The following is a 24,914-nucleotide window of genomic DNA, read 5'->3' as shown; positions in this document are numbered from 1 at the left end:
TCATGCAATGAAATGCAGTACTATTCTACAAGACCCGCACCAAAACAATCATACAATCAAATGTAATCGAAAGATACATGAATTTTTTTTTAAATAAATTTTCGATCTTTGACAAAAGAATAGTAAATAATCGATTTTATGGCTAGACTCTCTCCGATCCCCAGTGGAGTCGCCAAGCTGTCGAAACCATCTTTTTATTTAAAATATTTTGAGTTTAATAAAAATGGGGAATCGAACTTTTTTGAAAATAAAACGTGGAGTCACCACCGATCTTTTGTTTTGGTGTGATCGGATCACCTAAGGATTTGGTTATTCTAATAAAACATTTTCGGTTTACTAAAACACAGATTAGGGTCTACAAAAATTTTAGAAAACGGGCTCGGGAGTCGGTTACATATGAGGAAGGGTTAGCACCCTCACTACGCCCAAAATTGGTACCAAATCGATTAAATACTGTCCTTATGTCTAAAATTAACAACGTTTTTGAAATGTGGTTCTTTTTTAATAACGTTTGAATAACCCGAGTGGGTTGCCAAAAATCTTCTTGTTTCGACGTCCGAAAGTCTATAATTTGAAATTAACAAAAGGATGCCCAGCTATTTGGTCCAATAAAAAAAACTGAAACCCAGCACAGTGGGGCACGATTCCTCGAATTTCCGAACATCGAACATTGCCTCACCTTAGAAAATATGAGTGAAATTCCGAAGGGATCTTTGATTGTTTAGAGCAAATGAAAAAGCGCAACCCAGCACGATAGGCCTCGATTCTCAAATCGCCAAATATCGAACATCGCCTTCGTTTTCAAAGATTTTTAATAATCATGAATGAAAACCTAAAGGAATATTCAATTGTTTTGGACAAACGAGAAATCACAACCCAGCACGAAAGGGCATGATTCCCGAATTGTCAAACACCGAGTATTACCTTCGTTTTAAAGGATTTTCAGAAGATTTGAGTAAAATTTTGAAGGGATATTTGATTATTTTAAACAAATGGGAAATTGCTACCCAACACGTTGGGGCACGATTCCATGAATTGCCAAATATCGCATATCGCATTCGTTTTAGGGATTTTAAAAGACATGAGTGAAATTTTGAAGTGGTATTCGATTATTTTGAGCAAATGCGAAATTGCAACCCAACACGTTAGGGCACGATTCCGCGAATTGCCAAACATCAAATATCGTCTTCGTTTTGAAGAATTTTTGAATGAATGATTATAAAGCTAGCTTAAGACTTATTAATTCGATTTGAAATAAGACGAAATTAATCATAAAATTTGGGTGTTATAGAACCACATTTGAAAAATCAAGTGAAACGATGATATGGTGTAAAAGGCACATATGATGGCACGATGTTTGATGAATAAGAATATTAATCGACTAGCAGAATAAGCAATTAAATATAATTAATCTAAAAATTATAACCTAATTACAATCACATATGAATAATAATTAACAATTTAATAAGCTGGATACCATGCAAGGAATGTATATATATATATGAAACAACCAATAAAGTACATGCAAAACAAAATGGAATTTAAAGGTCGAAGTGGTATAAGATTAACAAACTCATGCTATATAAGTTGACAAGTTTGAATAAAAACTAGGAACATACATAACTATTGAAATAGATATTAGAAAATGGAAGTTTAAATTAAATTGTACGTAAAATATTTTAAACACAAATACATTTAGAAGTTGACAAAGTACATGAAAATTTAAATAGTATATAATACAAAAGGATAATGAAGATATAGGGCAAAACATGATACACAAAGTATATTCATAAAACATATATACATATAGATAGCTTTGAAAATAATCATTAGATTAATAACAATATATAAAAAACTTTAAGTTAGTCTAAAAAGTATATACTTACCTTTATATCAAAGGTTTAAATAAGGGACTATATAAAACACAAAGTAATATAATGTAAAGAAATATTCAAAAAAAACAATAATTTTAAAATCACAAAAATGAGGTTACCAAAATTATTTCATATACACATAAAGAAAATACTTGATAAATCATAAAGCAAGAAGTGTTTTGAATAAAAATCTATTAAAATAAATAGCGTATGTATATATATATTTAAAAGCAAATACATGTAAAATGACATGAAAATAATGATATGTATAGGACTAGATTAATTCTATTATAGATTATATACATAATAGACTTAAAGCATACTTATATAAGGAGGACTAGATGTATATAATACATGGATTTAGTAATATATATATATAGATTAAATATGAGTATCAATAAACATGTACATATGTACGATAATAATTTACGTAGGATTACATAACAAAATATAAGAATAAATTCAAAAAAGTCCATATGTATAAAATAATATAGGTTAACAATATATTTATATGAAATAAAAAAATTAATTTTGATGTAAAATATATGTATATACAATAGTGTATAAAAACATTACAAAGATGATTTAGAAAAACGAAATCGAACCATTAAACTTACAAAATAAGAAAATATTGGATGTGTCTAAGAAATGATAATAAGCCATGAAGAGAAATAATAAAGAGAAGAGACTTAATTAAAAAAGAATTAAAAATAAGAGATGTAATTTGAAAATAAAGCAGTAACTATAAAAGGACGGATATGCTACACGCGCAAATGCGTAGGGACCCAAGATGGAAATAATCCATCCCCCGAAACGCAGTGTTTAAGCGTGGATCAAATTGCAACAAGGCACAAATCGCAAGTCCAAATCAACAAAAAAAAACAAGGCGCATAAGGCGTGATTGGAGGCTCGCGCGAATACGGAGGACCCAAGGCGCAAATTTCCCATTTCGAATGAGTAGGCGCGGATCCGGGTTGCCATTTGGGTTGACGCGCGGACCCCTAATATTCCAGAAGGTGCCGTTTCGGGTTGTTTAAAAGGGGGCCTTAAAGCCAAACACTCGGCCAAAGCAAATAAAAAAAGAACCCTAACAGCACGTTTGGTTCGCTGTATTGGATTAGAGGTGTATTGGATTAGAGGTGTAATGGAATAGAGGTGTAATGGAAAAGCTGTGTAATAGCAAATCAACTGTTTGGTTGAATGTAATGGAATAGAGGCGTAATAGTAATCCTGTGTTTGGTTGAGTGTAATAGAGGTGTAATAGCATAATGAAAAAACTAAAATGACTAGAATACCCTTAGCAGAAATTTGTTTTGGTAAATGATTATTGTTATTGTTATTTAAATTTTAATAAGATTATTATTATCAATAATAAATAATTTAATCATATTTAAACATAATTATTATTAAATATATTTTAATTAAAATATATAATTTAATAAAATTCTTAATAATTAGCATAAATTTGTTTTGGTAAATTATTATTGTTATTGTTATTTAAATTTTAATAAGATTAATATCAATAATAAATAATTTAATCATATTTAAACATAATTATTATTAAATATATTATAATTAAAATATATAATTTAATATGAATTTACTCAAATCATAATATATGATACTGTAAAATATAAATTAACATAATTATTATTAAATATATTATAATTAAAATATATAATTTAATAAAATTCTTAATAAATAAAATTCTTCTATGAATTTACTCAAATCATAATATATGATACTATAAAAGAAAATTTCAAATAATTAATATTAAATATGATTTAATTAAATATATGATTTAATAAAATTTAAAATTATTATAACTAATATGATTATAGTTTATGAATTTGTATAATTTAAAATAATAATTATTACATATAATTTAATAATAATATATAATTTCATAAAATTCTTGATAATAAAAATTTTCTTATATGAATTTATACAATTTAAAATAATTAATATTAAATATAATTATATAGTGATATATAATTTCATAAAATTCTTAATAATAAAATGTTATTATATGAATTTACTAAAATCAATATATAACTTGAGAATTATATTATGCATAAACATAATTAACTTATATTAAGAAAAGGTTAGATGAAAATGAAATTGTACATTAAAATCCATATGTTATATAGTTTTACAACATCAAAAAGTTTGAACATTGATATTTAATGGTAAGAAAGAAATCTCCTAACCCATTCCAATCGGGCAACTGAAGGTAAACTAAAGAAAACGATCATTTGAGTTGGATGGTCGGGAATTTTACTCAATGCATCATATCGCTGATCGTCGGTTAAACCTTCAATTGACCATAAGGCTGAATATAAATTTGAAGCTCTCTCTTCCATATGTTGTTCTGACTTCTGCTGAACTACCACCTCGGAGGCAAAACTCCTACTGATTTGATCGCCAACGGCCTGGATTTTCTCCTCGAACAAAGTGGCAGCCTCATTAAATGAAGAAAACACATTATCACGAGCATCAGATTTCTTCTTTCTCTTGTTTGAAGATGAGGAACCCCCTTGGTCTCGATCTCCTCGCGGATCCGTACCAGAAACATCCATGTCATCTAAAGAGACGTCAGCTTCGCAGTCATAGAATGTGTTTCTCTCTTCATTCATATCTGTAGTACGTTCATCATCAGCATGTATTTCTTCAAGAACATCAGCAGCTGTATGAGCATCTCTCCCAGTTGCTCGATCTCTTGCGTATATGGTAGTAAGCTGGTCATAGTAAGGGAAAGTACGAAATCTGAATTGGGCGGCTTCTTTGTGACTCTAAAAAAATGAGGAAATCATATTAGTCGTAAGTTTGGTAAATATAATATAATAAAGACTTGAAATAATCTTACCTTTAAATAGGACTCCCAAACCGCATCTTCAGCACAAATTTAGAACACACGAAGCAAAAAATTATCTACTAAATGATATCGTTGCAACTTTAATTTCATTTCTTTATCAATCACCCAAATAATAATGAAAGAGTATATTTAATTACTGATGATTAGTTTAATTAAGGTTTTCTTATTTCAAAATAAGTAAAATGAAGAATGAGAATTTGGTTTAATAATGAAATTGAAGTTTTATAACTTTTATAACATTTTAAATGGTAATTTCATTTTGTAAAAATATATATAACTTTGAAGAGGACTTATTTTTTACAAGAATTGTTACTTATCTGTCTAGTATCAAGTTTAAAATACATGTTTAGCATTTTTTCATCAAAAAATTATTATTAAAATTTCAAAATTCTATAGAATTTATTAATTTAACAGCCAAATTTGACTTTTTAAGTAAAATTTGTATAATTTTATTTATCATATTATATATACATTAATTTTAAAAACTTCCTTACACTTTCACAATTATAATTTATGTATTATAGGGAAATCATATTATGAATGAGGAATATTTTATGTATAATGTAATTGACTTAAAATCTAAGATAGAATTAGACAATAATAAATTTCAGTCCATTTATCCATTTTTATAATTAAGATAACATTATTTCCATTATAGGGGAAAAATAATGTTTGAATCAATTAACATTTGTTTTAAATAACATGTATTGCGTGCATAAAAGGTTAATTATAATCCATGAGCTTTTAATTTCTTCAAAAACTTATATTAAATTTTAATATATTATGTATAATTGAGGTAAAATTAATTGAGGTAAAATTTGAAAGTTGGTATTTGTTAGATTATAACTAAACTCATTATAATTTGGACATTTAAATATATTGATTAGTTAATTAAAATCACCCAAATTAATTGACCTAAAATGATATCGTATAAATATATTGATTAGTTACTTAAAGCATGTTCAAAGTTTGATCATTGAAAATTTTTTTTATTGATGATTAGTTTAGTTAAGGTTTTCTAATTTTAAAATAAATAAAATGAAGAATGAAGATTTAGTTTAATAATGAAATTGAAGTTTTAAAACTAGATAATAACATTTTAAATGGTAATATAATTTCATAAAAAATATATAACTTTTATCTCATTTACATGTACAAATTTATCTCATAAAAGATTTGTAGGCATAATGCTCTTTAAAAAAAATGTTACCTAATAGTAAAAACATATAACTTGGCTGATAAATTCAAAAAGAACAATGGTCATGCAACAATAATCATAACCATACAAACAAAAGCTTTAATGAGCATTACAAACATACAAACAAAACCATATTCATTTGGGAAACAACAGAACCTGCTACATCAATACTAACCTGTAATGCTCAAATCTGGGACGACTGCGATGTGGAAGTGTTGGAAAAATGTTACCTGTAATGAGAAAAGTGCTCGGATCAACCTTTTTTTTTTTGGGGAAAATATTTATGCTATAGCTAAATATAGTATATCAAAGCACAGAACAACCATACACCAATCATCATCCATGAGCCATATTTTAAATATGATATCGATCAAAACAGTATCTAGATAGTTTATTAAATCCCCTTGCCTACCAATCATCAATACTTACAATTATGCAACAATCACCTTTTAAGTACTTAAATGGACCGTTAACTTTCTAAAGTAGTCTTACCTTCTGCTCTATTCCAGGAACTTTGAGAACTTTCTTATTAACCTCTCTCTTACTGCAAAAACATAAGAAAAATAAAACATTTAGCCACTGGTTATAGGCTTATAGCAGATACTGATAAGCAGGAACACAAAAAGAGGGAACTATGAAACTATTAAGTCCAATTGCATAGCTTTCAAAGGATTCACTGGATTTTCTTTGTTCTGTATGATACCAGGCGACAAACCATTAAACCCAATTCCAAGTTCAATAACCTACACTGAACTGCCTCCTCATTTCCCTCATTATTTGTAATTAGTTCTCACCTCCCTTTTCTTCCTAATAAAAGGCCGAACCAGCAAGTGTCCTCTTTTCATTACAATATGAGAAGACTAGATAATAATTTTTCTTTTGTTTTTCAAGAATGCTGGAAGCAGTCATGGCACAACCATAAAACCAACCATATTAAGTAAATTCAGTGCCTAACATCCTACATGTAGTAAGTTGCACTCAGTTAATACATAACAAACCACTGGCCTCTAATTCCCCCACATTCATCCCCATTAGCAAACAACACAATGCAGGCATATGTATCATCAACCGAGCAAAAAGATTCAAACTAACTTCAAAAGTGATTTGATGCTCATAATTTATCCATCAAACCTAATTTCAAAAGGAGACAACAACAATTGATAAGCTAATTTAGCCAATGATTTGGCTGAAGAATGTAGGAGAAACATCATTTGCTTTAGATATGCAATCATCAAACATGACCAAAAATTTCTAGTTCATAGCATGAGCAATAGCATGCAATTATCTAGATTCTAGAGGTTCATAGTTAAGACAAAGCTTAGCATCGAACAAAGTAATCATCATTTGATGTTCCTTGGCCAGTATCCAAGAGATAATTAAAAGAGAAAGAAGCAACATTGTTAAACATTAAAAAAGGGAATGGCTGTTAGGATAGGAGCAAGTGTCCTCTTTTCATTACAATAATTCTTCCTAATAAAGAACCAAGCCCCCATACTGTACAGAAAAAATAAAACAAAATCTGCAAACAGTTTCCTGTTTATTCTTTCTCCAACTCATAGCAAAGAATAACAAAAAATGGAAAGGGAGTGTCTTTTGTAAGCTTTCTTAATTTAAATGAAGTCCGCAAGGCAAAATTTCACTGTATATATGTATATAATATTTATAATGAGCAGAATTTCACTGTATATTTAAAAAGTCATCCAATACTTGATGGCATCTACAAGATGTAAATTTGCAGAATTTATTAGTATGATACAAGTGTTACCTTTTTATCATGATCCAATGCCAAGGCCTCATTATCATAACTTTTTGATCAGTGAACACACAAAAACTTCATTTCAATCAAAATCACTTCAATGTATTACTATTATTTTGGATTATGCAAATACTCAGAAATACATGTCATTTCATATTATACCAAAGTTTTGAGTACCTGAGAATCTTCCCAGTTTGTTATATATCAGACTATGACCCCTTTTTTTTATAAAAAAATAAATAATTTCAGATAGATAATTGACAAAGCAGAGAAAGTCTAACATGAGGGACAAGAACCTGTTAGATTAGCCAAGGTGACTGCCTGGCACCCTCACAAAGAGCTTCTGGTTCTTTTCCATGGTTGATACAGAGATTTTGAACCTCTTTGAAAGATGCAGGCAAGTCATCATTGGCTACCAAGCACGACTCTTTTCATCATGTAAGACCTCTCTCCTTCTCAGTTTTTATGCACACCAATGGTGAACACAATTCTTGGTATTTATATATTTTTAAAAGCAAACTCTAGTTGACATTGTTAATGGCTATGTCACTGTCCATATAAATGGAATATATTCTGGTAGTCTTGAATGGAGAATTCTTGCACAAGGAAAATGTTATTTTGATGAATTTTATTAATAAAAATAGGATCAAACATCTATGATATCAAATGAAAAGCCACATCTTTTGATGAAATCATTGACTCTTTTTTTTTTCTTTTAATTGGTGACAGAAAATAGGGGTTGATAGTGGACAAGTTGAGCAATCATCAATTAGCTTTACAAAATGAAAATCCCAGACCAATATCTCTGCCTTTCCATTTTTGGTCTACCCTTTTAATTGAATCCCTATTGGAATATATTCTTCTTTCCTTTTAAGTAAAGTTGAAAATTATGCAGAGGCAACAATGGAAGTAAAAGAGAAAATTGCAGATTACAAATGTTCAGTTGCCATCTTTTTCTTTCTTTGGTCTAATATTCGTTTTATGCTTCGTTCTTTTTCTAATATAACCTCGTTCGATAACTAAAACAACTGAAGAATAAAAGATTCATAACCATGAAATCAGCATTAAACTACTGAAGAGTAAAAAGCCACAAGCGCAATTATACAATAATTCCAATGAAAGCAGCTTTAAAAGCAGTGCATCCATATACACAATAATCTCGATGAAATAAGCAACAATGAATAAAATAAAATAGCAATTTCAGCAGAAATTAACTTGTAGGAACTAAAACAGGTAACACTTAAGGTGACGATTAAGCTTAAAAAAGTAAAGAGAAAAGCATGCAGAGAGGTTATCTACAATTGGGAAAAACATTGAGATACATGTACTACAATTGGCAGATTATTTTAGGTCAGAATTAAAACTCACCTGATATTGGATGCTACGTGATGACCCGAAAAACGCTTCACTCTTTTTTCAATGGATTAAGCTATCAGGAATTTCCAATTTTGTGAATATATTGAAGAGAAAAAGAGAGTTTTGGTGTGCGGCGTAGATAGGGTTGGGAGGAAATGGGGAAGGGAAATTAGACGCCGAGACGAGAAGAAACGATGACAACAGAATAATCAACGGAAGCAGTGGGAAATGGGAGGAGAAAATGATTAGGACGGAAGAGGAGAGGGTCGGGTAGGGAGGGAGGGTAAAACAGAGAGATGGGGAGGGAGGCCGGAAGTAATAGCTAATACAGCGATTTGGAAAGGGATTGGAAAACACGGGAATTTGGGGATTAGGGGCGTAACCGATTACGCGCGTAATACCTATTACAGCGAACCAAACGCCGGAATAGGGGCGTAATGTAATACGCACGTAATCGGGGCGTAATGGATTGGGTAATACGACGAACCAAACACAGTGTAAGGTTCTTGCTCCGCTCAGCCACCATTTCCTCCTCACAAATGATGAATGGTGATCCGAGGGTGTCCCTTTGCCTTCTTATTTCGATCCTAGCACCATGGTCTGTCAATTTCAACCTCGAAACCTCCTTAAACTTCGATGCCGGCGAAGATGAGGGATTCCGGTGGCTCTTACATGAAGGTAAGTTTTCGTTTTGACTTCATTCTACTCAAAAAACACATGCAAAGCCAAGAAAGATGAAACAAAATTGAGAGAAAGAACGTATGAGCACTCAAAATCACCTTTTTGCTAATTTTTGTATTGTATATCTGCGTATATTGCCTTTGTTTTTTTTCTTTGCGTATGTTCGTATCCTTTTCGTCACCCTTACAAAGATTAAAAATTCTGGCTTTATAGCCGAGAAGAAAGAGAACAAAAAATAATAAAATGAAAAAAAACAAAATACAATATGCGTTCTTTGTTTGTATTTGCTGCTGTGTTTGCCTCATTCGTTTACAGGTACAGAGTACAGGGCATGGGCGTGGCGCCAGGAGGCTAGGGTGTACAGAGCTGTCGACGTGGCTGTTGGAGGTGTGAAGGCTGAGTTCGGCTGTGGCGCGAGAGAAAAAGAACCCTAGAGTTCTGAGGTTGTAATTTTTTGGGCCTATCGGGCTTGTATTTGGATCTTGGGTCATTGGGGTTAATTGGGTTTGGTTAGTCATTGGGTCAAAGCCTGTAAATGGATTGTTTTAAGTTTTGGTCTTGTATTTGGATTTAATATTGGACTATTATTATTATTGGGTCATTATTATTTTTGTGGTTCGTTTGTAATGGGCCGGGCAAATTTGGCCCACTACAATTGGCTTAAAAATGGAGATAAAAATATTAGCTATTTTTATAAAATAGCTATTCAACGCCAGTTTCGTGGCCGAATTGTAAAGTTAGATGATGGGAATGGTAGGAGGATTTCTTCGACTGAGGAATTATTACATCTTGCTTTCGAGATAGGTTTTGACGAACATGTTCTTGGACTTGTGAAGAATAGAGTTTTTGGAAGTATGAATGATTCCCTTCGCAAACTATTTACCGAATAGGAGATTAGTTCGGCAGTCAAGATGATGGCACCTTTGAAAGCCCCCGGGGTAGATGGGTTTCCCGCAATATTTTTCCAAAGGTACTGGCACATAATTGGGCCTGATATCTCTTCCTATTGTTTATCTATTCTGAATGGCAAAAATAAAATTGGTGATATTAATAAGACACATATTGTTCTGATCCCTAAGGTTGAGAAGCCAAAAAATTTGTCACAATTTAGACCCATAAGTCTCTGTAATGTTATTTAAAAAATTATCGCGAAAATTTTGGTGAATCGAATGAGTAATGTTTTGGGATGTTGTATCAATGAAGCCAAAGGGGCTTTTATCCCAAGAAGGCTTATCTCAGATAATGTGCTCATTGCTTATGAGGTCCTTCATTCTCTTAAGATGAAGAAAAGTGGCAAGAAAGGGAATTTTGCGCTTAAACTCGATAAAAGTAAAGCGTATGATCGGGTTGAATGAGATTTTTTAGCGGGAATGATAACTAAACTGGGTTTTCATGCTGATTGGATAGTACTGATTATGAGATGTGTTTGTTCCATATCATATTCGGTGAATCTTAATGGGTCAAATAGAGAGTGGTTTTTGCCTTCAAAAGGCAGACAGAGAGACCCTCTCAGTCCTTATCTTTTTCTCATCTGTGCTGAGGGATTTTCTACTCTTATCAAAGAAGCAAATCAGAATGGGTTGATGAGGGGTGTGACAATTGGTAGGGAACGTTTTTCAATAAATTATTTGTTTTTTGTAGATGATTGTATTCTTTTTGGAGACGCTCCTTATGAGGGAGCTCGCGTGGTTTGAGATGTCATTCGAGAGTATGAAATGGTTTCAAGGCAGCGTGTGAATTTTGACAAGTCCTTAATTTACTTTGGGACTAATGTAGACTCAATTACAAGGGAGAATATTACTAGCCTTTTAGGGGTTCGGGTAGCTTCAAGCCTAGAAAAGTACTTAGGTTTGCCTATGATGGTGGGTCGAAAAAAAACTTTGGCTTTCTCCCATTTTATTAACAGATTCAGAACATGAGTAGAAGGTTGGAGCTTGCACTATCTTTCAATTGGGGGGAAGGAGGACTTCATTAAGTCGGTATTACAAGCCATTCCGCTCTACGTTATGCAGTGTTTTCTTATGCCAAAATTATTTTGTCGTAAGCTTGAATGTATTATGAACAAGTTTTGGTGGACTAATAACAAGCTCGCGAAGGGTATATATTGGAGTTCATGGGAATTTTTATATAGAACGAAATGTGACGGTGGGGTGGGTTTTAAAAATATGTTTCTGTTTAATAAGGCTCCGCTAGCAAAACAGGTTTGGCGTATTTTATCGTAGTCGAATTGTCTTTTAGTCAAAGTTTTAAAAGCTCAGTATTATCCATCATCAGACTTATTATCAGCGAAAGTTGGGTCTTACCCTTCGTTTACCTAGAGAAGCATTTGCGGTGCTCAGGAGCTGATGGCAGAAGGGCTGGTGTGGCGAGTTGGTAGTGGTGATCGAATCAACATATGGAATGACCCTTGGTTGCCTGGAAAAGAGAGCAATAGAATATCAGTTCAGAAGATTTTGCCTAATTGGAGCACTGTAAATCAGTTAATTAAGTCTGAGACTAATACTTGGGATAAGGAGCTGATCCATAATTTGGTTGATGAAGCCATTACAAAGCGTATCCTATCTATTCCTATTTTTGGTGCTAATGTAGAAAACATGTTGGTTTGGAAATACGAAGGATTGGGGGAATATACAATGAAAAGTGGGTATCGGGCTCTATCTACAGAGTTGCTACATATTCATACATACACATCCTCTAACTGTGTTGACTATAGGGGTTTTTACAAATCTCTATGGAGTTTGAACATTCTTGGGAAAATTAAAATTCACATTTGGAGGCTTATTAACGGTCTGTTACCTCATTTCTGTAATTTGGCGCGGAGGTCTTTATCTACTGATGTTGTCTGTCCTTTGTGTAAGGTAGATCTGGAGGATTCCGGTCATTTGTTGTGGAATTGTGAATTACTAAAATCTGTATGGGCCTCACTTCAAATCCAGTTGTAAGATTTCAGAGAGTTGTCAAGTTATAAGCATCGTTTTATTCGAAATTCTTCTAATGCGAGTGACCAACAGAAGCAAATACTGGTAATCTCTATTTGGAGTCTCTGGTTTAGAAGAAATAAGCTAGTTCATGAAGGGGTTAAGCCATCCTTGCAGGAATTGGTAGGGTTCATTCAAGGTTATGGTAGTGATTTGAGCATAAATCAAGAGATTTCTAGTCCTTCCCCTAGATCTATGGCTAAAGAGGTCTGGAGACCCCCTGTTGCTGGAGTTTTCAAACTAAATTTTGATGCGGCTTTTCAACATGATTTACAACTTGCTGTTATAGCCGTTATTGCCAGAGACTCGGAAGGTGAAATAGTTGGGGCAGAAACTTATCTGTTTTTGAATGTGAGTGACGCTTGCTTGGCGGAGGCAAGGGCATGTGAAAGGGTGTTACTGTTTACAGTGGAGAGGGGTTACTGGCGCTTGTTTATAGAGGGGGACTCTTTAACAGTTATCAAGATCATTCAAAAAAAGAAAAAAGACAAGTTAGTTATTCGGCCAATAACACATCAAATTAATCTTCTGAATGAAAGCTTTGATGCTATTACTTACACATTTGTGCCCCGACTGGTGAAGAGGACGACACACACGCTGGCGATGGAAGGACGGCGAAGACAGATTTTCGGTGTCTAGGCAGATGGAGTACCAGTCGCTGTGAAGGAAATGACGCGGATGGATCGTCAGAGGCATCATGATTCGCTTTAACTCGGCTTTGAAGATGGTGTTGACTCACCGATTCTCCAGCAATGGATTCAAAGCTTCATTCTCTCCTCTTCCTTATCTCAGGATCTTTTCAATAGGAGAAGAGAATCGTCTGTTTGGCTGATATTTGAATCGTTTCTTTTTTGGCTTAAGGTGTTTTCTTTTGATGTTGGTTTTGGTAGGTTCTAGGAATGCTTATTTTTTTACAGCAGTTTTTGACTTTATTTATTTCTCTGTCCTTTCATATTGCTGTATGATGGTGACGTTTCAGTGTTAATTTTTCCTTGAGCCGTGTTTAATAAATATCAGTTAGTTTTGTTGACAAAAAAAAGCTATTATTTTTTACTGTTGGTGGAAAGCGCTCTAGTTGGCCGTACTTTTATTTTCTCTCTTCTAAAATCAGCTTATTTCTAAAAAAAAATAACCGGCTTAATTAAAAGAAAATGGACATATTTGTCCAATTTTGCTGACTATTACGAATTTTTGAATTTTTTTAGTTTATTTTCTATCAAGAAAAATAAAAGAAAATTTTTTTGTAAGTAAAGACAATAACTTTTTTATTTTTACTATGGAGTACGTATGCTGTTTGGAAAACAACAGAATGGGTAAATTACAACAATTTATGGGTTTTATATTAAAATAATTAAGATATAAGTTTATATATAGTTCAAAACCTTATGATTCTAATGAATTAATTGGAACTAAAATTTTATTATTGTAAATATAAACTATACAAATAATCATTTAACAATTAAAAATTTTATTTTAGGTAACAATATTACATAATTCAGTCATTTTGGTCACTTTATTTAAATTGTAAATTATAAACTGATGTAACAGTTAAAAAATTGGTTCAATAACAAATCTAACTCTCAACTTTTACATATTATATTAATTTGATCTTAATTCTAAAAAAAATCAAAAAACATATAAAAATGCATAAATATTTTCAAAAATATATAATAATAAATTTAATTTTTATATTAATATTAATATTAAATAAAAATAATTATATTAACATTAAATAAAATAAAAAAATAAACCCTCCCATAACTCGTCCCTCTCCTTCTCCACTTCCCCCACCCCACCCCCACCCCCACCCCCGTCCCTCTCCCTCTCCCTCTCCCTTTCCCCCACCCCCTCCACCAAGATTTTGTAATGTCTAATAATGTAACTACAAACCAAGAAAAAGAAGTGGAGTTGTAATGAAAGCTATACCGGTTTTGATGTATATCCTTTTCCAAATTTCAGTAATAATTAAACATACACAAGAGTAAATAGGAAATACAAATCCCGAGTTTATAGTTCAAGCAAAGTTAACAAGATCCATAACAAGAATGTTGGAGTAGGGAGAAATGCCACATTGCTAAAAGTACGCTGGTATTGAGAGTTGCAGGCAAGCATTGCCCGTATGAAGCCCTGTAGATCAGCAACCACGACTTGAGGAAATTGAAGCAATAAACCCTCCTACTTTATCCGTATATAAACCATCGTAATAAGACTGATTAACACATTGCAAAAACCAAAAATTAAATTTATCCTACCTTGCATTCTAATTGCCTGGCTTACCATAAGACTAGTTTGGGCATTAAGGCCTTATTTGCCTAAGAGATACTCAACTTTCACTTTCTCGAATTCTCAGCTTTTGTTGGGAGCATATTATTTGCCAATATTACAAACATCTCCACCCCCAACCCCCACCTCCTTATAAAACAGGCCTAATTGTCTCACATTAAATGAGATTAAGGTGAAGAGGGAGAGAAAGAGGGACGCTGAAGAGGGGAGGGAGAAGGGATGAGGGTGGGGCTGGGGGAGGATTTTTTATTTTATTTATATTATCAATACAAAATTTAAATTTATTATTATATTTTTTTGAAAATATTTATGGATTTTTATATTTTTTAGAATAAGGATAAAATTGAGAACATTTGTAAATTTTGAGGGTAATCTTTTAAAAATTATCACTAAATCGACATAATATATAAAAATTGAGAGCCAAATTTATTATTATACTGATTTTTTTAACTACCACATCAGCTTGCTGTTAGTAACCAAATTGACCGAACTATGTAATGTGAGTACTTAAATTACAAACTTTTTATTTTGGATACCTAAAATGAAAATTTTTATAGTTAGATGAATATTTGTACAATTTATTCTTGCTGGGTGTTCAATCGGTTAACCGACCCGAAATAATATTAACCGAATTAACCGACCTTTCAAAATTTCTAACCGTTAACCGAACCGAAATTTTTTCAAAAAAATTAACAGAATCGAAAATTTTTCGGTTAATTCGGTCGGTTAACCGAATTAACCGAAAAGTATATGTTTTTTAATTTTTGGTTAAAATAAGTATAAAATTAACCGAATTAACCGAATTACCCGAATTACCCAAATTAATTGAATTAACCGAATTAACCGAATTATTTGTATAAAATTATATGTTTTTTATTTTTATTTTTAGTTTTAGATTTTTATTTTTATTTATTAAATTATTTATAATTTTTATGATTGGGTTGGGTACTTGAGTTAATATATATTAGATTGAGTATTTGGGTTTATGTTGGATTGGGTTTGAGTGAATAGTGGGCTATTTATATATTATAATTTTATTTATTAATTTTTTCAGTTAAACCGAAAAAATTTAATTAACCGACCAGTTTCGAACCGAATTAACCGTTAACCAAAAACTCAAAAAAAATTTAACCGACCCTCAATCGAATTAATTCAGTTAACCGACCAATTAACTGAATTCAGTCGGTTAACCGAATTTTGCACATCCCTAACTGTAATTGAAGATATTACACTTTTAGTAAACATTATTCAAGTTGCCTTAGAGTACACTAAGGATATTTTTAGGATTTTGCTAAAAATTAACTCAAAGTGAGTTAATGATTCAAGATTTATATTTAGGGGTGATATTAGTTTAGTTCAGTTGAATTTTTTGGAATTTTGGAATTATCTATACGATTTAGTTATCAACTTTTTATATTAATTTTTTATTTTGAATTTTTAAACTTGTTTTGATCAAATGTACTTTTTATAAATTTTTATTATTATTTAGAAAAGCTTCCAAGTTTTTTTTTATAAATACTTGAAAAAATAATAATTTTTCGAGTAAATAAAAAATAATTAATAATTTTTATACGGCATTTTTAAATATATATTTATATAGAAATTGTAAGTAATTTTGACTATTTTAAATATATAATATTTATTTTTATTTTATAAAATTTAAAACTAATCTTAAATTAAATAAAAATAAAAATTAATTCGATTTCGAACAAACACCTTTAACACATATCGACTTTCAATTTTTCTTGCTAACCCTATTTATATAGATGAAAGTTAATTAAGTCAAATTTCTGAATCTTCAAATGCGCCCCTTTTAAATTAGAATAGTTGGTTCAAATGCACCCTCTTTGGCGACAGCTTCACCTTATTAGTCAAGACTAGAAATTGCAAGATGACCAATGATAATGAATCATGAGCAACATCTAACAATTTAAACTTATTACGTGCTGGCTATTTCAAACTTTTTATTTCTTGCTTCAGGACAGCAACCTACTCAGCAAGATCCATAGCTTCTAGCTGGTAACCATCTGCTCTACGCTTCAAGTGGGTTTGAAGCACACTTTGATTACATTGCTTGTGGGGAGGGTCTATTGTTGAAGCAAAGCTTTTGTCAGGTGTAGAGGGTTTACTGGTTGGGCTGAGACCTTCTGCTGCTCCCTGTGGATTTGCAGAAGTTGTTCCAATTGCTTTTGTGTTTTGTCGAACGCCATTAGAGAGGAATTGGAATTGTGAAGCACACTGCGAATGAGGATCAGGTTGCTACGAAGTTGACAACATCTTGCTTATTGGGGATGATGGTGGGAACACTTACGATAAACTGTTTACATCCGGTGTATCGGACGTGACAAGCAGAATGCTCGATCTTGGAATCACAGGATTGAGTGTAGGTAAAGATGAAAGTCCTTTAACTTAGTGGTAACACATGCTGGGCTGATATGGAGGTGTTGATCTGCAGTGATGGTGCTATACCCGTCACGAGGTCGCACCTAACTAGTGAAGGATGCTAGTGGAATTTCAGAATGAATGTATTGTGGACTAATACGGGTAGTGTAAGAGATTTTAGAGCTTCCAACTATGGTTGGTTTAGGAGGTGTATTGGTTGCTATGTAACAATGAGTGAATGCAAGATAGTGGTTTGAAAGGATGTTCCTGGTTCAAAAGTTGAGTATCAGTGATGGTTTGAGTTGGTTTGTTGGCCAAAGAATCCATGGCTTTCAGACAAGGAAGGGTTCCATAAACGTCATAAATTGTTGATGTCATTTTTAGTGAGATAGGTTCTGGCTTGAAGATGGCTGGATGGCTCTGCAAAAGGGAAGGGAAGAATCAAATGGCACTGGAGTTTTACCGAGCACCCTTCAACGCTTAAGGCCCCGTTCGGCTTTGATTTTTAGATAGGCTTTTAGAATAAAAAGTGTTTTTATATTAAAAGCATTAAAGAACATACTGTAAAAGTAGAAACTTTTTCAACTTAAGAAAAGTAATTTTTCTTAGATGAAAAAGTAAAAATTTGGTGCTTTTTTTCAGCCAAAAGTATTTTTGGGCTGATATTACTTTTTTAACCTTATTTGTTCTTCTTCCAAATAGACGTTAGAACCCATTTTTTTCCCATTTTTTCTTTTTTCTGAACCTTAATTTTCCTCTGGTTCTTCTTCTTCTCCACAGGTGAGTCTCTCTTTTCTTCTTCTTCCCTTTAAATGTTTATTATGCTTTAGTATTTAGTTATTTTCTGATTGTTTGATTTTATGAAATAATTATGAAATAAAAAAAATACTTTCACATTTTTTTCAGCTTTTCTCTTTTGCTTGTACCCTTGGTTCTTAGACTTGACAAAGTAAATCCCAGGTTTGTGAGCTTATTATGTTTCTTCATTTCATTCTTTCCTGTTTGATAGACTTCCTCTTTAAGTATTATTGCAATAATGTCCACAAGTTACCTTCGCATTGGGGTTTTCTTTTCTACGGGAGAAACTAAAAGGTCCTCCTTTTTTAAGTCCACTCTCTGCTCTGTACTTGCTCTTAACTTCCATTTTCGTTGAGAAAAAAGAAATTAAGGAAACTTGTGTTAGTAATGGCGTCACTTAAAGAACACATTGATGCGATTAGAAAAACAAAGTACTTAATCGAAGGAGAACCCAACCTTAATAGTGAGAAGATAGGATTTTCTTACTCCTATTCACTGCAGCAAAATTGACTTTTAACGGCGGTTTTTTAAGGTCTTTAGCGGCGCTTGTAAAAGTGCCGCAAAAAACGCCGCTATAGATGGCGCCACTAAAGCTTGCGACGTTTTTTCAAATAAACGCCGTTAAAGATCACGACCTTTAGCGGCGCTTTTTCCACAAACGCCGCTAAAGATCATGACCTTTAGCGGCGCTTTTCTCAAAAACGCCGCTAAAAGTCATGAAATTCAGAAAAAAGATATTACGAAATATTATAAAGGTCATGAAAAATATGAAAAAATTAAAATTCATTATCAAATTAAATTTTCTATTAAAGCTTTAACTTTAAAACTAAATACAAAAATTAATGAATTTAAATTTAGAATTTAAAATAATAAATTAATAACACAATTAAAATCCAAAAGTTAGAACTCAAGTTATCTTAAATATTAAAATAAAAATAAAAATAAAAATTTAGAATCAAAACTAAAATAAATAATAAAAATTAGATTAAATATAAAGATATCAATAAAATAAGATATTATAATAAAGTTCCTTAAATGAAATAAGGGCTTAATTCCCATGTGAAATATCAGCATTGATTATTTAAATTGATTAACTAAGTCAAAATTGCAATTTGTGTTTTTCTTCTTTCAACTCAAATAAAAATAAAATGTTGAAACAAAACAATTAAATAAAAAATTAGAATAATTAGTTGACACGAGATTATTATTAAGTATATGCAAATATGCAAGTAGACGATTACAAAATAGGGTGTAGCTTTTGATCAACTAATTAGTTGATCCTACTGCAGGTTCTATCTATAATCTGCTTAACTAACATATAAATATAAGACACTCTAATACTTTTTTGCACATAAAATATCTAAAAGTCACACCTGAATTCGGATTCATAGCACATACGGTGTCAACTGCATGTTATCATCCTTATTCGCTGCTGCAATGCCTCCCACAAGCATTCGTAGAGGTTGGAGCTAGTCATTATGTGCCTCTTGCAAATTGTTCTTGGACCGCAATCTAGTGTAGTTGGTTTTTCCTGTTCCATTTGCCACCAGTCAAAACATAAAAGAGCTATTCATGATTTTGCATATGCTGTTTTACTAGAATCATAATTAACAAATGTACATGTGATGTATCTATCAAAAGTGTGAAGAACTATACCTCTGTTAACATATCAATATATACTTCATTCAGCAGCCAGAATGGGCTAGAATGTGAAAGAAAGGATGTATAAGTTACTTTCTTGTGGTTTCCCACTAACCTTTGGAAATCCATCAATTGGACTTGCTATCGGAATTGTTCTCTGTAGGGTGCTGGTCCATATCCAGATAACAACAAAATCACAAAAAATAAATAATGCGTATACATATTCTGCACCGTAAAGCTTGATAAAGTTTCAGTAATGTATGCCTATTTCAAGTACGGAGGCTACAAAATATATAACATCTAAAGAAATAGTATCCCATAACATCTATACAATTTGATTTACTCAAACCAGGATGCCAATTGATAAAAAAAAAAACGGATGATACCAAAATGTAGATCTTTGACATATACTCAACTGATCTGCACTTTGCATGCATTTTCTTTTTCTTTTTTTTTTTCTTTTTTGAATTTAGATTAATAAACTACCAAATGACACTATCTCAAGCAAAAGAAATAATAGCCAACAGGCGATAACTCCACTTTTCAAGTACATAAAGCAGGCTTCCAAATGTAAAGAAGGACCAGGACATGGAACGGGGAAGGAATGTAAAATTGATGCAATTGAATTCTGAAAGAAGTGATTAACTTTGCTTGGTATAAATGTAAACAAATAAGTATTGACCAAGGTGAAGCTTACAGAAGCAGTCCTTTCAGATTCCAGTCGCTTCTCAACAAAGTTTGCGAGTTTCTTCATATAAATTTCTCCGGTATCACTGTTGCAACAGGAAAAGAAATTTCCTGGTAAGTTAAAACTGGATACTGGCATATGCTAATCTAGCAAGCACAATGAAATCAGAACAATAATATCAAATATAAGAGGATCTCTCTCCTGACAGGAAATTAAACAAATATTGATTACATAAGTCTTCTGATAAAAGTATATCATGAAGAAAAGAAAGATGAAAACAAATTGCAACCACCTGTTATATAATGCCATCAAAATAATAGAAAAAAAAAGTATATCATAATATGAAAATTGTAAATGTAAACATTTAAATCAAATATCACTCCAGAAATGGTAGATGCTAAGATTTCATTGAAGGTTCAGATGCCTTCCTAGAGAAAAAAAAAGGCACTTCTGAGATGAGTAATCGTCACAAAAGATACATATAGAATAATTAATGTAACAGGTGTAGAATCTGAATGTTACAAGTCTTAAGCTTCCTTCCATATCTTGCAACATAACGCAGAAAAAAGTGCAGTTCCTAATGTTGTCAGATATAATTTCACCCAGACTTGATATGTTAATCATGATTTAAGCCATATCAAGAAGAAAAAAGAATACTTAAGAGACTCCAAATTTTTAAAAGCTCCAATTTATAAAAAGAGTTGTCGTTCCTTCAACCAATAAAAGTTTTGCATCAAATATAACAAACACAAGGAACTGAGAAAAGGGACTTAATAAGTAGACTTTATAATGTGATATAATTGAAGCTCATTTCTTATTGTACACCATACCAAGAAGAAGACGATTCGTCCAGGAAGATAGCCACTGATGTTGTTAACCTGAATCCAGTTAAAACATGCAAAATCTTAGATCATATTGCAAAGCCATTAAATCATCTAAGAAGTTGAGAAAGAGAAGGGGTAAACATTTAAGAATTAATACTTTAAGGAAATAAGAAACAAAAGATATGATAGAAAAAGCTTTAAGAACAACAAAGCCATTATAATGACAACTTTCTCCATATATTGCAGAAACTACTTTTAACTAAAAGTACAACAATACAGACTAGTTACACCATGTTATGGCCACAATGAACATTGATCCTACATGCATATGCATGAAGCACAAAAGCCATATAAAAGAAGGAGATTTGAACTTAACTTGTATTTGTCCACCATGCCCACTAGCCATATCAATCATTTTGATGTAAGACCCTTCATCAACTGGTTCATAAACCTAGTAACAATAAGCACAAAGGTACACCTTAGAATGGTAATCTGCATCCGAAGCAAACATGTTAACGAAGAACTACAAAAGCAATTCAGGAACTACCTTTTCGTAATTAGCTAACCGGGTTGTAAAGTCTTGTGATCCAACTTCGAAATCTGGCCCGCAAAACTAGATTGATAAGCAAGTCTAGAACTTTTCATCTGAGCAAGAAGTAAAAGGTTATTGATAATAGCCTTACTCTTCTGCATAGTCAGGACTTTGTTGAATTTTAAGGCAAATATTTCTTTCAATAATCTTTTCATCATTGCATATTGTTTCTAGAAAAATAATCTACAATCAAAAGCAAAGATAAACGTATTAGAAAATCAAAACTAGATATATTTCATTCTGGCTTAATTTATTATATCATTAAGCAATACGTCACATGTACATTTGTTAATCATGATTCTAGTAAAACAGCATATGCAAAATCATGAATAGCACCCAATATGTGTCCCCTATTAGGTCCAAAATACAAATCAACACAAAATTCCAACAGGAAATATATTATTATTAACCATTCTTCCACTGCTCTCTATTTTACATATTTCCAGTCAAACAAAGATTTAGCCCAGAAGAAAAAAAGGGGAAAGACTGATGACTTACATAGTAATCTCTAGATCGACCTCTGAACTCTTGAGCGAACAAATCCACTATTGTTTTACCTTCCCATCGTTTATTAACCTGTGCCAAATCAACAATTAAAATCGCAATTTTTTATTAGATAAGCAGAATTAGGGTTTAATTAGGGGTTTTAAAAAACTTGCTAACAACTGAAATCAGGAAAAAGAAAGAAAACTAACATGAGAGACGAACTCAAAGTAGTAAGGTCGTACATGGCGCTTCCCATTTAATTTACCGTTGTGAAAAATATAATCTCATTTCTGAGCAGGATGAGCAGGCGACGGCGACGCAGCAGAGAGGTTAGTCGAGGGCGATGCAGCAGGTGGTCCGGTCGGCGTCTTCGGTGGCAAATGGGTTGGGAACTTGGGGATGAAAATTTAGGGATTAAAGGAGAAGAGATGGAATGAGGGAAATTTTGTTAAGGGGAAAAAGAACAGCTATCGGGAGCGAATAAATTGGATGAAACTAAAACGACGAAGTTTTGGTTAAAAAAATTTGACAGTTGTGGCGTTTTTAAAAAAAACGCCGCTAAAGGTGATCTATTGCGGCGTTTTTATGCTAGCGCCGCTAACTTCTTAAAATTATTGTAAAAATCAATTAAACCCATTCAAATTAAAATAAAATTTTATTAATAAATTACTGTTGCACATTACATATATAATAACAAAATTAGTTTATATAATTTTATAAAATCATATTTATTATTTTCATATAAAAATATTATTTTGATAAAAAATAAAAAAAGATCTTTTTATCATTAATAACATTATGTGATATAAAGTTAATCATGGAAATTATGCGTATATACTAAAATAATTAAATATTATGAAAATTTTATTAGTACAAGCATTATTGTTTTAAGTATGGTCCGCATTAGTTGTTTAGATTTTTATATAAATGGCATACTGGTTATTACATCAAATTTTATTAATTTTGTTACATAAAAATTCAATGAGTGTGCCATATTCTAGTATGATTATTTTACTTTACGAATTCAAAACATCCATTGTTTCGAATCGACTTTTAAATAAAATTAATTGTAATTTTATAATTTATATCAATTTGAGTGCAATAATTGTTTGTCTATATAAATTAAATATTAAAAATATTTTTAGTTGAATCATATAAATAGAAAGAAAAATTTATAATTATAGTTATTTTTTTATTAAGTTGGTGTTATGGTTTAATCAAGTATATTAATTCAGTTATGAAATTATTAATTTACCCTCTCACATATAAATTAAGTTATAAGAATGTATTTATTTATATATATATAATAAAAATTCGAAACACAATTAACTTTATGATTATAACCAAAATAACAATTAAATTTTATATAAAATTTTAACAAATATACGAGTTAAATAATATCTTTTCGCATAGGAGTGTTAAATCTTAAAAAAGAAAAAGTAATTCTCTTAACATACTTTAACAAATTGAATACTAAACCATTTAATCTGTAAAAGCTAAAATATGAGATAAGTATTTGTACTTTTCGTAAAATTAAAATTTAGTCATTATATTTCTATTCTTAAGAATTTAATTCCTCTATGTTTCAAATTTTTGAATTTAAGTTTAATTTAACATTAGCAGCGTTTATAACCTAGCGCCACTAAAAATGCACAAATTGCGGCGTTTAGGGTTTTAGGAGTTATAGTTTAGTGTTTAGGGCTTGTTAGGGTTTAGGGGTTTACTATTTTAGGGGTTATAGATTAATATTTTATTTTTTTCTTTGGGGTTTAGGATTTTAGGTGTTATATAACTTTTAGTGGCGTTTTACTAAAAGCGCCGCTAATGCTCTGGTCTTTAGCGGCGTTTTACGAAAAGCGCCGCTAATGCTCTAGTTTTTAGCGGCGTTTTACCAAAAGCGCCGCTAATGCTCTGGTCTTTAGCGGCGTTTTACCAGAAGCGCCGCTAATGCTCTGGTCTTTAGCGGCATTTTAACAAAAAACGCCGCTATTGCTCTGTGTTTTACAATTTTTGCGGCGTTTTTTGATAAAACGCCGCTAAAAACGCCGTTAAAGCCCTATTTTCCTGTAGTGATTTGGTGCTAAATAATCAACTGGCATGTTCCTAAAATTCTTAGGTAACAACATTGGATAAATTCTACGTCAGTTTATCATAGCATGGTTGTTGTCTCCTATTCCTGAGTTCTGATTAGAGTGCATTGATTTAGTGAAATTTAATGAAGGAATCAAGAATAGATTACTAAAATTCTATTTTCAGTCCCTCTACTCCTTCAATCCTTTTCCTTTTAATTCCATAAATTAATTCTCGTCTTATCTACAAGTTACATTTTAATTAATAATACTGCTAATTAAGTTCTCTTAAATTTAAATAGTTGGTTATTACTTCCTTTCTTTTTTTCTTTTTGTAAAAAAAATTAGATAAGTAGATGGATTAAATTATTGGAATTAAAAGAAAAAGGATTAACTTCAAAAGTCCTAAGAGTACAGGGACTGAATGGGTGAT

The 24,914-nt window shown here is 31.6% G+C and overlaps 1 protein-coding gene and 1 long non-coding RNA gene across 8 annotated transcripts; both read right to left on the bottom strand.

Moving 5' to 3' along the window:
- Positions 1–3,944: 3,944 nt before the first annotated feature.
- On the bottom strand, positions 3,945–13,625 carry LOC107887386 (uncharacterized). 2 transcript variants are annotated; one of them, XR_005915064.1, is made up of 6 exons: positions 13,277–13,625; positions 12,537–13,166; positions 12,044–12,155; positions 6,440–6,491; positions 6,123–6,177; positions 3,945–4,666 (listed from the first exon to the last, which is right to left on the bottom strand). It is a non-coding gene; the product is annotated as an uncharacterized lncRNA (long non-coding RNA). The 2 variants fall into 2 exon arrangements; XR_005915059.1 differs by lacking the exon at positions 3,945–4,666 and having other exon boundaries at positions 5,964–6,177.
- A 5,733-nt stretch (positions 13,626–19,358) lies between these two features.
- Positions 19,359–22,898, bottom strand: LOC107887385 (uncharacterized). 6 transcript variants are annotated; one of them, XR_001681162.2, is made up of 9 exons: positions 22,622–22,894; positions 22,425–22,502; positions 22,018–22,109; positions 21,882–21,934; positions 21,711–21,785; positions 21,341–21,388; positions 20,520–20,595; positions 19,838–19,989; positions 19,359–19,712 (listed from the first exon to the last, which is right to left on the bottom strand). XR_001681162.2 is itself a non-coding variant. In XM_016811600.2 (7 exons), the coding sequence occupies exons 4-7, from the start codon at positions 21,725–21,727 to the stop codon at positions 19,584–19,586; spliced, it is 270 nt and encodes an 89-aa protein (XP_016667089.1). In that variant the 5' UTR covers positions 21,728–21,785; positions 21,882–21,979; positions 22,425–22,502; positions 22,622–22,895; the 3' UTR covers positions 19,359–19,583. The 6 variants fall into 6 exon arrangements, 1 of the variants encoding a protein (XP_016667089.1); XR_005915057.1 differs by having other exon boundaries at positions 19,938–19,989; XR_001681161.2 differs by lacking the exon at positions 22,018–22,109 and having other exon boundaries at positions 21,882–21,979; positions 22,622–22,898.
- Between the last annotated feature and the right edge of the window lie 2,016 nt (positions 22,899–24,914).

This window comes from Gossypium hirsutum, chromosome A03 (assembly GCF_007990345.1).
Source record: "Gossypium hirsutum isolate 1008001.06 chromosome A03, Gossypium_hirsutum_v2.1, whole genome shotgun sequence".
NCBI lineage: Eukaryota > Viridiplantae > Streptophyta > Magnoliopsida > Malvales > Malvaceae > Gossypium > Gossypium hirsutum.
This window is presented reverse-complemented; position numbering and strand designations above follow the sequence as displayed.

Excerpts from the sequence above, each read along its gene's own strand:
- LOC107887385 (XM_016811600.2), bottom strand. Across the intron at positions 20,596-21,340 it reads GACGAATCGTCTTCTTCTTG|TGATACCGGAGAAATTTATA; the intron begins GTATGGTGTACA and ends CTGTTGCAACAG. Across the intron at positions 19,713-20,519 it reads AATCTGAAAGGACTGCTTCT|GAAAAACCAACTACACTAGA; the intron begins GTAAGCTTCACC and ends CAAATGGAACAG.